Here is a 12,836-nt window from a genome sequence, read left to right as displayed (position 1 = left end):
GCACACTGCTGGCACAGGTCAAGGCTGCTCCCCAGGCAGCCAGACCTCCCAGACATCCACCCGCTGCTGCTGCGTGGGATTACTCTGCCCCAGGTGCAGGATTTAGCAACTGTCTTTGTTAAACATGCAGTTGTTGTTGGCCCAATCTTCCAGCTTGTTGCAGTCTCTCTGGTGGCTCTTCCTTTTAGCATCTCTCTTCTCCCAATTTGTTGCCATCTGCAGGCTTGCTTGCTGAGGGTGCATTCAATTGTGTCCTCCCAATTTTTTATAAAGCTATGGAATAGTATCAGGCCCAGTACTGACCCCCAAGGGACTCCACCTGTAGCTAGCTACTGGTTCAGCTTTGAGCCATTAGCCATTGCCCTTTCAGCTTTCAGAAGGTGTACCTTCTGATCACTTTTCTCTGTCCTCCAGCCACAGCTCTATCTTCTCTGATTTATCTGTATTACTTGATTCATACTTTTCTTTTCCATGATCACTGAGAAAGACACTCGGCTGCTCTTCCTGGCTAACGAAGGAAAGCTCTGCAACATCAATAAAATGGAAAAACCTGTCACCCAAGATTGCTTTGTTGCCTTCCTAATGGCCTCCTGTACACACTGAGCAACAGGAGGACAGAGATGTAAAATTAAGTATCAGAGCAGATCATCAATGGCTAGGCCAGCTATCCAAAGCTCCTCAGTGGACACTAAACCACTCACCAGCCGCCCTTGCTGAGCTATGCAAGTGTCTGAGAGCATCAGGGAACATGTTCAAAAGCACCGAGGTAAAGGCAGAGCTGGCAACCCTCTGACTGTCAGGGGACTTACGATCCTCAGCATCTGAGGTGATTTTTAAAAATTTACTCATCATGAAAGAGTATCAAAGCCCATGAGAAATCTAGTAGAAGCACTGATAGATAAATGGAAATTTTCTCCTTAGTCTTTGTTTAAAGATTGATTGTCAAAAGCAGTAACACTACTCTTGTCTTTCTGGTTTACATATTCGTTTGATAAATTAATTTTCAGAAAGGATTATGGAAGCATGGATGCTATTGCAAAAGGAGGCTGGGTGCCCTTCCTGCAGTGCCGACTCCCAAAATACACTTTTAACTACCTTCTACTTTGCTTCCACAGATTTCAAAAAACTCTGACATTCACAACTGCTGCAGTGGACTAAAAACCCAAAGCACATTTAACTTCCAATCTATAACATTTGCTTTAAGCTTATCTCCCACCAGGAGCTGTTAAGCTCCATCCAGCTCTGAAGACTTCTCATTTGAGTTTAGTATTTCCCTCCTCCTCTCCAAGGTGAGGGATAAAATACTGCCTTCTGCACGTCTGCCTCCATTACCTCTGCCAAGTACCTTTGTAGCACTTACCCACGGGCTCTCCAGCAGCATAGTAGGAGGCTTGCCTCGCTCCGTACAACGCCGCGATTTCATACAGAAATGCTGCTGAGGAACTGCAACTGCAACCCAGCTCTGCCTGCTTCCTGAAATATCGCCCACTGCCCACAAACCACCCAGCTGAATCACGTGATTGGACCAGTTTTTATCACCTCATGCAACAGGTCTATTGACATTGATGTGTTTGGATATTTTATTTATTTTTGTTCTGTTTCAATGCGTATTAAGTATTTCCAGTTATTGAAAAATATATCTGCTTGTAAACAGTTACAGGTGCAAGAACGAAAGGGGGCTTATTGGGCTGAAAGTGAAACAGCACAGGTGGGAGTGTGCATTTATCATCATGTATGTGGATATATAGATAAACGTGGTTTGCTCCTGTTGTATGGAGGCTGCTCAGTCTCTCAGCAGCATTTGCTTAGTTGCTCAGATAACGTCTAAGATGTGAATTTATTGATCTGACAGCCCTTGCAGGAACTTTCCTCATGATGCAGCAGTAAAATAAATGTAGTAATCCTGAAGCAGGGCAGCCCACAAGGCTGAATGCTTTCTGGTACTCCTGAAATGCTTCTGTCTCATTATCAAACAGTAGTCTTCCTAAGAGATGTGAGTACCTGCTCTGCATGTGCTTTTTATACACTACAGCCTTTTTATAAATCAAAAGTATCGACTCAGTCTTTTTATAAATGAAGAGGATAAGGCAAGTAAAAAGAAGAAAGTTTTGGCAGAGATTTGCTATGAGATTGTCGTGATCCTCTTCATTATATACGGTTAGCTGTATTTGTAATTATATCCAATTGATGTATCTGCTACCAGGAATCTGTCAGAGCAGCAGAGGTACACACAAAGGTGCCACTGTTTTTTCACCCACTTTAATTTCAAAATGTTGTTCTCTACCAGTCGTGCAGCCGGAATAGCTGCAACACTTGGCCATGCAAGAGGTAACAGGAAAAACTCATTTCTCTTCAAAAACCTGAAGATACATTCCCAGGAGTTTCAGTATAAATAATAAAAGTGTTCAGAATAAGGATGTTCTCTTCCTTCCATATTAAGGGGATATGCTTGGGAACTTTTAAATCCAAAAGTTCATTAAATGTTCTGTTCTATCCCTATGTTAAGATTCTACAAGATAAAAAGCAATATTTTAAGAAAATACAATACTGTCCCTATGTTGCGGTTTAACTCCAGCTGGCAGCTAAGCTCCACACAGCCACTGGCTCACTCCTCCCCCTGGTGTAAGCACTGACTCGCAATAACTAAAACATCCTTGAATTATTGACAGTTTCCAGCACAAATCCAAAACATAATCTCATACTAGCTACTATGAAGAAAATTAACTTTCCCTCACCCAAAATCAGCACATTCTCCACCCCTTATTCCATACCACTTACATCATGCTTAGGTCCCACACTATCCAATACAACTTCATTACCCACCACCACCTTTCCCATCTTTTGATATAATATACAGATATCATTCCCTCAGTCTATGGACCACCCCTGCAAAATGTCTGTAAAATGCACACAAAATGTGCATTGAGTTAATTTAGTCTGTGACCTTGGGCTCTATCTGTTATGGTGGTCACTCAGGACAGGAGAGCTGGTGTGTTGTGTGAAGTCACTGGGCACCAGAACCAACTCAGGTTGGGTCACTACTGCACTTGTGCTGCCTCTTATAAGGCTTGTCCTCCACTGGTTCAGGTGGTTCCCGCTATAGTAATTCCTGTAACATTCAAGTCAGCTCATGAGTTACAACAATTTAAAGGTATATCTACTACAGTCTCTGCCCCTGGTCCCTTTGGGCCAGATTACAGGGTTTAACATCACAATGAATTCCTCCTCTTGCTTCTAGCCTGGATAACAACAAGAGGTTCCTGCTATAGTAATTCCTATAACATACATTTCAGGTCCCAGGTTACAACAATTTAAAGGTATTTCCATTACAATCTCCACTGCTGGTTCCTTTGGACCAGACCGTAGGGATTAACATTGCAATGAAACTCCTCCCCTTGCCCCTGCTCTGGCTTGGACTCATCCACAGATTGCAGTCCCGTAGGGATGTAGCTGCTCCATGTGGAGCCTTATCTATGAGCCACGGTCTCTCCAGGGGTATACCTGCTGTGGCACAGACTTATCCAAAGCCACAGCTGCTCTGAGGTGCACCTGTTCCAGTGTGACCTTCTCCACGGGCCGCAATACCTTCAGAGATATACCTGCTCCAACGAGGCCTTACCCCTGGCTGCAGTCCCTCCAGGGGTGCACCTGCTCTGCATGGGCTTACCCATGGCCACATGTGGTGACGTGCTCCAGCATGGCCTCATGCATAGCCACTGATGCTTCAAGACGTACCTGCTGCAGCAGGGACTTGCTTATCTACAGCCACAGGTGCTTTGAGGTGTATCTTCTCCAGAGTGGGCTTATCCTTGGGCCACAGGCCCTTCAGAGGCATACCTGCTGCAGTGCAGACATAACCACGGCCACAGACACTTTGGGGTGTACCTGCTGCAGCATGGACTTAGTCACGGCCACAGGGGTTTTGGAGTGTCCTGCTCCTGCATGGACCTACCTACGGGTCACAGTCCCTTTGGCTTGCGTTCACACTGGAGTTCCAGCCCGTCCAGCACAGAAACAGCGGCCATTCCCTGGCTGTCTGCCAGCCCAGGCACATGGCCGTTGCTGTTATCAGAATGCTCCTGGGCACAGCACAGTGAGACGATAAGCAGTGCAGCAAGCAGCACAAGCAGAAAGCAGCCACTAATGAGCACTAGACTCTAACACGCAGCCAGGCAAGCAAGCCCCGTGGCAAGCACAGAAGCCTGCTCATTAATAGCTACACAGCAATAACAGCTATAAATTCAATCTAGGACATTCCAATCTAATCTGTCGTTATCTCGAACCCTTCAGGCCCCACATTGGGCACCAAAAAAAGGCTGTTGTGGTTTAACCCTGGCCAGCAACTCAGCCCCACACAGCTGCTTGCTCATTGCCCACCCTGTGGGATGGGGGAGAAAATCAGAAGAGTAAAACAGAAAACTTGTGGGTTGAGATAAAGACAGTTTAATAAGTAAAGCAAAAGCTGCGCACACAAGCCAAGCGTAATAAGGAATTCATTCACTATTTCCCATCAGCAGGTAGGTGTTCATCCATCTCCAGGAAAGCAGGGCTCCATCATGTGTAACGGTTACTTGGGAAGATAAAATGCCATCACTTCAAACGTCCCTCCCTTCTTTCTTCTTCCCTGAGCTGTATATGCTGAGCACGACCTCATATGATATGGACTATCCCTTTGGTGAGTTGAGGCCAGCTGTCCCAGCTGTGTCCCCACCCAACTTCTTGTGCACCCCCAGCCTGCTCACTGGTGGGGCGATGCAAGGAGCAGAACCCGCCTCGGCTCTGGGTAAGTGCTTCTCAGCAACAGCAAAACCATCCTGGAATTATCAACACTGTCTTCAGCACAAATCTGAAACATAGCCTCATGCTAGCTACTATGACAAAAATTAACTCTACCCCAGCCAAAATCAGTACACCCTAGCAATGTCTAACTGATCTTTTTAGGGTTTAATAGGGAAACTGTTTCTCCAAATACTGGTTGAGCTAAGAAAATACTCTTGTAAGATTTTAGTGATCTGCAGTTTAGACCTTACAACCAGTTCCGTATAAAAAAGACAGTAATACCTTTCATCAAATAAAAAGTATAGCAACATTTTCCACTACACTCAAATGCAAAAAGTACTACTGGATTTGTCTCAACTGTGCAATAGCCCACTAGTCCTGCATTAAATGTTGTGAATCTAAGGCATAAAAGACTTCAGATGATTTCTTCAAAGTCACTTAGCAAGTCTGCTACTGAATCAGAATTAGACTACTTTTCTCCTAATGTTATGTCTTATGCTTTAACCTGTACACTGTGTTTTGCCTTTCGGTAACAGTAAGGAAGCCTTCCAGAACTAAATTTCTAACATTAACCCAGCAACCTCACTGTTGCCTCAAGCCAAAAGCAGCTGTAAGCTTTTATGGAGCTGCTCATCCTCAGCAATTATATGGAGCATTAAATATCCCTGGGGCTTTGCTTCTTAGAGGAGCAAAGTTTACACTTTCCCTGGGAATGTAGGTTTAACCATGGCTCTTAAAGCCTGATCTACTTGCAGAGTCCTAGGGTAATATAGGATATGGACTTCTGGAGGTCATCTGGTTTAACCCATCACTCAAAGTGGGGCCAGCTTAACCAGGTTGCTCAGTGCCTGGTCCAGTGGAGTCTGAATATCTCCAGGAATAGAGATCCCATTGTTTATGGGGGGCTCGTTCCAATTTTGATGACCCACATAGTGAAAATATTTTTTTCCTAACATCTAATTGGAATTTCTCACACTGCAATTTATTTCCATTCCCTCTTGTCCTATAGCCATGTACCTGTGAGAAGCATCCATCCCCATCTTTTTCTTCTGCTTCTCATGAGGGAGTTGGAGAGAGCAGTAAGAACTGCCTGGGATTTTAATGCAGCCCAGGATATGGTTGACCTTCTTGGCTGCAAGGCCTCACGTTCAGCTTCTCTGCCAGGTACCCCCTGGTCCTTTTCTGCAAACCGGTTTTCTAGACAGGCAGTGCCCAGCCCACGCTGTTTTATGAGCTTATTCTCTCCTAGGTGTGGTGCTTTGCATTTGCCTTTGCTGACTCTCATGAGGTTCCTATCAGCCTATTTTTCCAGCTTGTCCAGGTACCCCTGAATGTCCTTGACTCCTGCCCTTGAGTGTACCAGCCACCTGCCCTAATTTGTTTTCCTCCTCAAAGGGGATGAGGGTTCCCTCCATCTTGTCAGCCGGGTCATTAATACAGTTGTTAAACAGTCTTGACCTCAATATCAAACAAGAAGCACCACTAGTAGCTAGCCACCAGTTAAACTTCTTACTATAGATCCCAAACCCTTGAGCCTAGTTATCCAGCCAATTTTCCACTCAACTTACTGTCATCCATCCAAGTCATCTCTCACCAACTTGGCTATAAAGTTACTATGGAAAACTGTGTCAAAGGCCTTGCTAAAGTCAAAGTACACAACATCCACTGCTCCCCACCTCATCCACAGAGCCAGGCATAAAACGTCATAGAAGGCAATCAGGCTGGTCAGCAAGGATTTGCCCTCAGTCAATCCTTCCTGACTGTTCCAAATTCCCTTATATTTTATGGGACTGGATACTATTTCCAGACAGATTTGCCCCATAACCAATGGCCACACCCTTCCAAAGGTGATTGAGAGTATTCTGTGACACTGACAGCAACTTTCAGCAACTTTGTGTGAACATCAGGTCCCATCCCCTGTGGGATGTGGTCTGTGAGCAGTCAATGGTGTTGGTGGCCACTGGTTAATGCGTAGACAAGGCTGGCATCAGGCATGGAACCTCCCTGCCCACTGTTTGCATCACAAGAGCTGGCAGCTCTGATTTAACACCTCCCAAGGCTGGATCACTGCAGGCACAGACATGTCCATGCTTCTGCCAGGGTAAACCATCTCTCAGGTAGGCAGTAAAAAATAAAGCAGCAAGCCAACAGCTGCTTCTCATCTGCTTGGGTTTGGGAGTAATTTGTCCTGACGGCTTGACCATGTCCATTAATAGATCACACCAGAAACCTGAAAGCCTCCAACTGTCTCCTTAATCTTTACAAGAGAAAACTGCCTGATTCGTACTATTACTTCCAGAGAAAAACAACAGAGCTGTACAAAGTTTCCCACAAAATACAGAACCATGATGAGAGAGAAAAAAGCTTAAGCAAATATTTAGCCAATACAGCTTGTAACTTCCATGCCTTTTCTCTTCTATTTGCTGTCCAGTTCTTTTCTCTTGTATGCAAATAGAGTCTTATAACATAGGAAGGTGAGGATTAAGGATGAAGTGTAGCAATGGAGCAAAATGGGACAGGGAAATAGTGTGGCGGCAGGTGTGGAGACAAGGTCCTGGTCACCGGAAGAACAGACTGCACCTTCTGACTACCAGTCTGTCTTCCATCCTCTTTCCTGCTTCTCCCCAATCACTTGCTTACTCTTTCAGATGAGAATTAGACGTTTTTTTCAGTCTGACAGTAGAAATCTTTTAAGGGTCAAAACCATATGAACACGATAATGCATTCTTCCAGTTCCCAGATAGCTGGAGAAAGTTTTTATGATCAAAACACCAGAGCTTGGCAGTTGCCACTTGAGTTATCACGGCCTTTCTCTAGCATTCAAAACTACATATTAATGGACCAGAAGTTCAACCAAATACCTGATCTATGTGCTAGGCCACGCTAAAGGCTGCAAACCCCTTTCAACCTTCTATAATAAATGTCTGATGCATTGTGAAGAATAAAATACTAGCAGCATCAAAGTGCTGCTGGACACCAATGGCTTGAGCCAAGGAGTTTTCATTAGGTGTTTCCTACTCTGTGCAGTACCACATGTTTGCGAGGATGACAGTTGCATCTGATGAAAATGGGAGTTGTAAACATATGTCCTGGGTGCATGGCTGAGAGCAGATCGGAGGACATGTCTTCATTGCTTCTGTGTATCTCTTTGATCAATGAAGAACAGCAGATAAGCCTTTGAGAGACAGAACCAGGAATTCCCCCTTGTGACTTTTATCATTCCAGGAATGTTATGCAAGTGAGCGAGCTATACAGTATGTTCTAGATTGAGGAACACTGCAAGGACACTGAAGAGTTTAAGTATCAACATGTCTCCCCAACTTACAAAAAAATGTCTTCAGTAATTTTTACAAATTTTCTTTATGTTCATAGACCTGACCAGAAATATTCAGTAGATACGGTAGATGCTTGCTGTATGCATTGAGTTTTTACTATTTTCTCCACTGTTTTTCTCTTGGAATCAAAGTTTAGTGACACAGTGATAACTATTGAGGTCTCTGGATCATGCGTAGACTATTTGAACACTGAAAAGACTATTGAACTTTTCAGAAAAAACAATTAATAGCCTTCTTAGAGGAAAAAGTGAATAATTTCTGCCAAAATAGAGCACAATTGATTTTAGCTGTCATTTACTAGCCAGAAGAGACATGGGTATGTTTTACAAATATTTCTTGTATCCCTCCACAAGACAGAAGAGCAGCAGGCAGTGGTCAAGGCAAATGCTGAGGCCTTCAGTTAGCCACCCTGGGAATGAATTCTCTGGAGGGTTTATCTTTCCTGTAGTGCAGAAGGGTTTTGCCACAATGTCTGAAGAATAAAGTCAGTTGGCTGTGATGTGCCGTGCTGTGCAGAGAATGAAATAGAAAGCATCCTTTGCTTCTGCTATTGTGGTGGCCATGTTCGACAATAAGTTTACCCATAGGCAGACCAAACTGGTTTTGAGGGAATGACAATCTATGTTCTGCCATGTGGGTTTTCCAGTGAAGTCTATCAGTGAAACACGGTCAAAGTCTTTGGTCAGCAAAGAGAAGGAAGCAGCTTGGACACAAGAAAGATAAATTAGATACTAGAAGCAGTGAAACCACTCAGAGCAAGAGCAAGTCCTGAAATTTTACAGCATGTCAGCTCCCTTGCTGCAAAAGTGTCACTTCTGCAAAGCAAACTGGAAATGCAAGGAAATCCAAAGCTTTCTGTGTTGGAATCACCTTTGCCCACCTCCTCTACTGGAACAAGCACAGCAGTCTTGGTCTGCTGGGAGGGTTCCCAGCCTTAAGCAATGGGCGATGCCTCTGGGAACTGTCTGAGGTGAAAAGCTAATCCAAGTAAGGCATAAAAATATCCCTATTTTTATCCCAGTTCAGATGCTGGCATGTGGTTGTCATGGTTGCCAAATCTAGCTTAAAAAGAAAAAAATACAGGAAAATCAAGTCTTTCCAACCACATGGAAGAGAAGCCCAATCACTTTAAGCACTGTGTCTACTAAAATCAAGGTGCAGGCATCCACTATCTGAGCATTCATAGCAGCCATCCTTCTCTGAGTAAATAGATTTGGAAATAACTGAGGATTTTTAAAGAAATACCATTGAACAAACAATGAAATTGCACTTTGAAAACTCATGATAGATGCAGAGCAGTGACGAAATCAGGAGTGGGTTTTTACCCTTACCCAAGCAAGAAATCTCCGGTTAAATGGAACATAAAAGATCATTCAGCTGCCCAAACAGGACAGACATCTGTACCACAGAACAGTCAAAACCTTTGTCTCGTTCAAGTGAAGCCCTCTGCATCTGGTGACCACAGGATTTTGTCTTCCCCTGGAGGACAGGAGAGCTGTCCTGGGAGCGACTGGGAGCAGCAGATCTGTACTTTCGCGGGGTAAAGTACATGGTCTGTAAAGATGCAGTGATGATTCAAGGAAAGACATCAGCCATAACATGCAAAGGAGCACAAGCAGATGAAAGAGATTAGAAGTCAAGACATGAAGTCAGGATATATGACACCACTGAGATTGCAAAATCAGTCACTCAAAAATCAGGGAATGGGGAAATCTGAGCAGGACAAAGCTAAGTCTCTCTGTCTAGGTTTTTCTCAGAGCCGACTTTCTTCCCTTTGGGACACAGCATTTCCAGTTTGGTACATACTGGGAGGATGGTCGGGGAGAGGGGTGGCACTACAGCTGCTAGGATTAACCAGATCAGCCTTGAAGACTGTGCCTCCCTCATTTGCCTCAGTCACACTGTTTTGGTGATATTTCTAGGAGATCTGATGAATGGGAAGACCAGGCTGATACTTTCTGTTAAGTCGGCTGAACATTGAACCTAAACATATTTCATTTGAGCTATAGCTGCTAAAATTGAAATCATTATGGATGTGCTTGAGGGCTGACGTTCAGCATGAGAGCCCCAGAGCACTGGCTGCATTTCGTACATCGCTGAGAGATGATCACTGCCTGACAGAGCTCACAGTCTGAGCTGGCAGTTAAAGTTTCTTCAAGGGAATAGCTCTCACTGTTTTAAATTGAGCCCAGCCAAGAGCCTCCCAATTACTTAGGCCTCTTGTCTCACCTCCTACACCATTACTGCTTCAGTCAGTGACTCTCTGTACTATCCTGCCTATGGCAAGAGTCTTAAGGCTTCACTCCCACTCCCTCTGTAGTCAAGACATGACTTCTTCCTGGAAGGCTGAACGCCTTTCCCATCTCTAGGTCTTCTCAGAAGTGGAGGCAAACCCAAAAGTATCTAATCTCAGGCAGCTATTGGGGGTTTTTCTCCCTGTCCTTTTACGTGCAGGTATTCCCACACACGTGCATACACAAACACAGAAATGTCTTCGTTTAGACAAACTGGTTACATAGTCCATAGCTGAACGTAGCTGAATACAGGTTTTAGATATCTGAACTAAAAGCAAACACTCCCTTCTACCACATCACACACCTACACAATTAAAACTGCATGCTAATGATCATAACAGCCAGCTTGCTTGTTCCCATTTTGCAGTCACGGCAGTGGACTTCTGAAGAAGACCTCAGTGCACTGCTAACCCATCCCTAGAGACCGAGATGAAGAAAGACATCTTTAAAATGCAAAGAGGCACAAAATCAAACTATGTGATGAATCTAAAACAACAGCAGCAACAACAGCAAAACCATTCTTCTGTTTAAACTGGGAAATTCATTGGAGTATTAGTAGAAATAACACCAGCTCCAGCTGGTCAGACACGGACTGCAGCAATAATTAGCTCCAGGTCATTAAATCCCGTACATTAGCATCTAGCACCACAACTACCTTTAGCATCTGTAGTTCCTCAGAGGCTGCCTCTGAAAAATAACAGCCTAGCTGGGCTGCTCACTGCAGACCTCAGTAGCAGCATGGCAAACGAAGATGTCATGAGCCAGTAGCCTGCTGGATGAACCACTCCAACCACAGCCACATCACGGTTTTTGTCCATCACATGATTTTTCTTGAAAGAATTGAAAGTTTCAACATGGTAGCCTTCTCCTATAGAAGCATGGGGTTTAAGCTAGGATGTCTCTGTGGTTAGTCTAAATACAGTTGTACAGCAAAAGGTATCATTTGCTGGTTAGCAAGAGCTCTGAGGTGTGTTGTTTCATGAGCCTGCTTGTAGCCTTTGCCTGTGCAAGTGTCTGTCTGGCTTCACAACTGCGTATGATTTCTGATCACTGTCTCCAGCTCTGTCTGCATAACCCTGCAGACAGCACCTGACTTTCCTGCTGTTCCCTGCACGGTTAATCCTTCTGTCGCTCAGACGTACTTTTCGATGGGCATGTCGTGATGCATACTAGAAATCTCAGAACTCATATGTGATGTCATAAAAAATACTTAGTTTTCAGATTCCACTGAGACTGCCTCAAGGGAGGAGAAAAACTCCCTGTTTGGCTTTTAATATATAGCCCATTTACTCATTAAAGCATTTGACTGATGGTCACCAAAGTGCTGGCACACAGCATTTTCTGCTTGGTAAGAGCTAGCAAGGAGCAAGCCAACGCATTTTTAGTCTTCGCTGTGTTACTGCTGAATGCTGATAGCTTTTTTCAAGGCCCTATCTGCATCTGTTTCCCCTTTTGAGGAAAGGAAGTCCAAGGCATGTATTCGTTAGCTGGAGCTTGTAATTGAGTAGATTAATGATTTGATTGGCATGATATAAAGCCCAATTTTAAAAGCACACAATTAACTTTAAGCACTAATATTCCCATTCAAGTCAATCATTATTCCTTTGCTTAAGTGCTTTGTTGAACCAGGTCCTGAATATGAAGCAGCCCTGGTGTTACAAAATTAATTGCCTCTCTGCCCCAGGAGCTTAGCTGCTTTGCTGACAGAACCGACACGGGGAAATTATATACACTCTTGGCAGCGAGGTTTAATAGCACCGCTGCTGTGATGGGTGCCTGGGAGAGTGACCATCAGGAGAAAGAGACTTCAAAGCAAAACTGAAAAATAACAAGCCAAAATCCATGAGCCTTCCACCTTTCTGGGGCGCACGGTTCAGGTCTGGTGAGCTGCCAAAGGACGCGATGCCAGAGAGCAAAATCCTGCAGCTGAGAGAGCGGGGGCTGGGAGCTGTCAGACAGTGGTGGGCTTGAGGGGGCAATGAGGCACAATTAATTTTGTAATTAAAAGTTGAAGTTACTTGCCCGCTCCGCCCAGGCTGCACGATGCTCACCCCTCAGCTATGCTGGCGGGGGGAAAGGCCCCCCCAGCTCAATGGCACTGCGGGAATTCAACCTACCTGCACCGCACCTGCAGCTGCAAAAGCTGTGTCAGGGACCGTGCTGCTGCGGGGATGGTGGCAGGGCTCTTTAGGTTGGGAGCAAAACTGGCTTAAATGATGCAGCTTTTAGAAGGAGGAGAGTGCACAGAGTGTTGTCCCCCCGGGAGTAAAGTGTGAGTGCCTGGATTAGCTGGGATTAACCCGCATTTTAGAAAGGATTTCTGAGAGTATAGTGTTGTGTGAATCCTCCTTCATCTTTGTTCTCATGTGGTTTATTCAGTAAAAATTTGGTTTGTCAGAGTTTTCACACCTGCATTTCCTCTGGCACC

At 44.6% G+C, this 12,836-nt stretch overlaps 1 protein-coding gene across 6 annotated transcripts in view; it reads right to left on the bottom strand.

Annotated features, from left to right (window-relative positions):
- LOC308062216 (putative G-protein coupled receptor 141) overlaps positions 1-12,602 on the bottom strand; it is a 28,578-nt gene extending 15,976 nt beyond the window's left edge. For 2 of the 6 annotated variants that reach the window (XM_080383364.1, XM_080383362.1), the window contains exons 1-2: positions 1,361-12,601; positions 387-524 (exon numbers count right to left, since the gene is read on the bottom strand). Coding sequence is in view for 1 of the 6 variants with exons in the window: in XM_080383358.1 (XP_080239484.1) it covers positions 1,361-1,423 (63 nt within the window). In the remaining 5 variants the exon portion in view is untranslated. Of the gene's footprint in view, positions 1-386; positions 525-1,360 lie in introns of all 6 variants that reach the window. The other 4 variants (XM_080383365.1, XM_080383358.1, XM_080383360.1 and 1 more) reach the window with 4 other exon arrangements.
- Positions 12,603-12,836: the final 234 nt, after the last annotated feature.

The sequence above is a fragment of the Falco punctatus genome (genome assembly GCF_963210335.1).
Source record: "Falco punctatus genome assembly, chromosome: 4".
NCBI classification, from domain to species: Eukaryota; Metazoa; Chordata; class Aves; order Falconiformes; family Falconidae; genus Falco; species Falco punctatus.
This window is presented reverse-complemented; position numbering and strand designations above follow the sequence as displayed.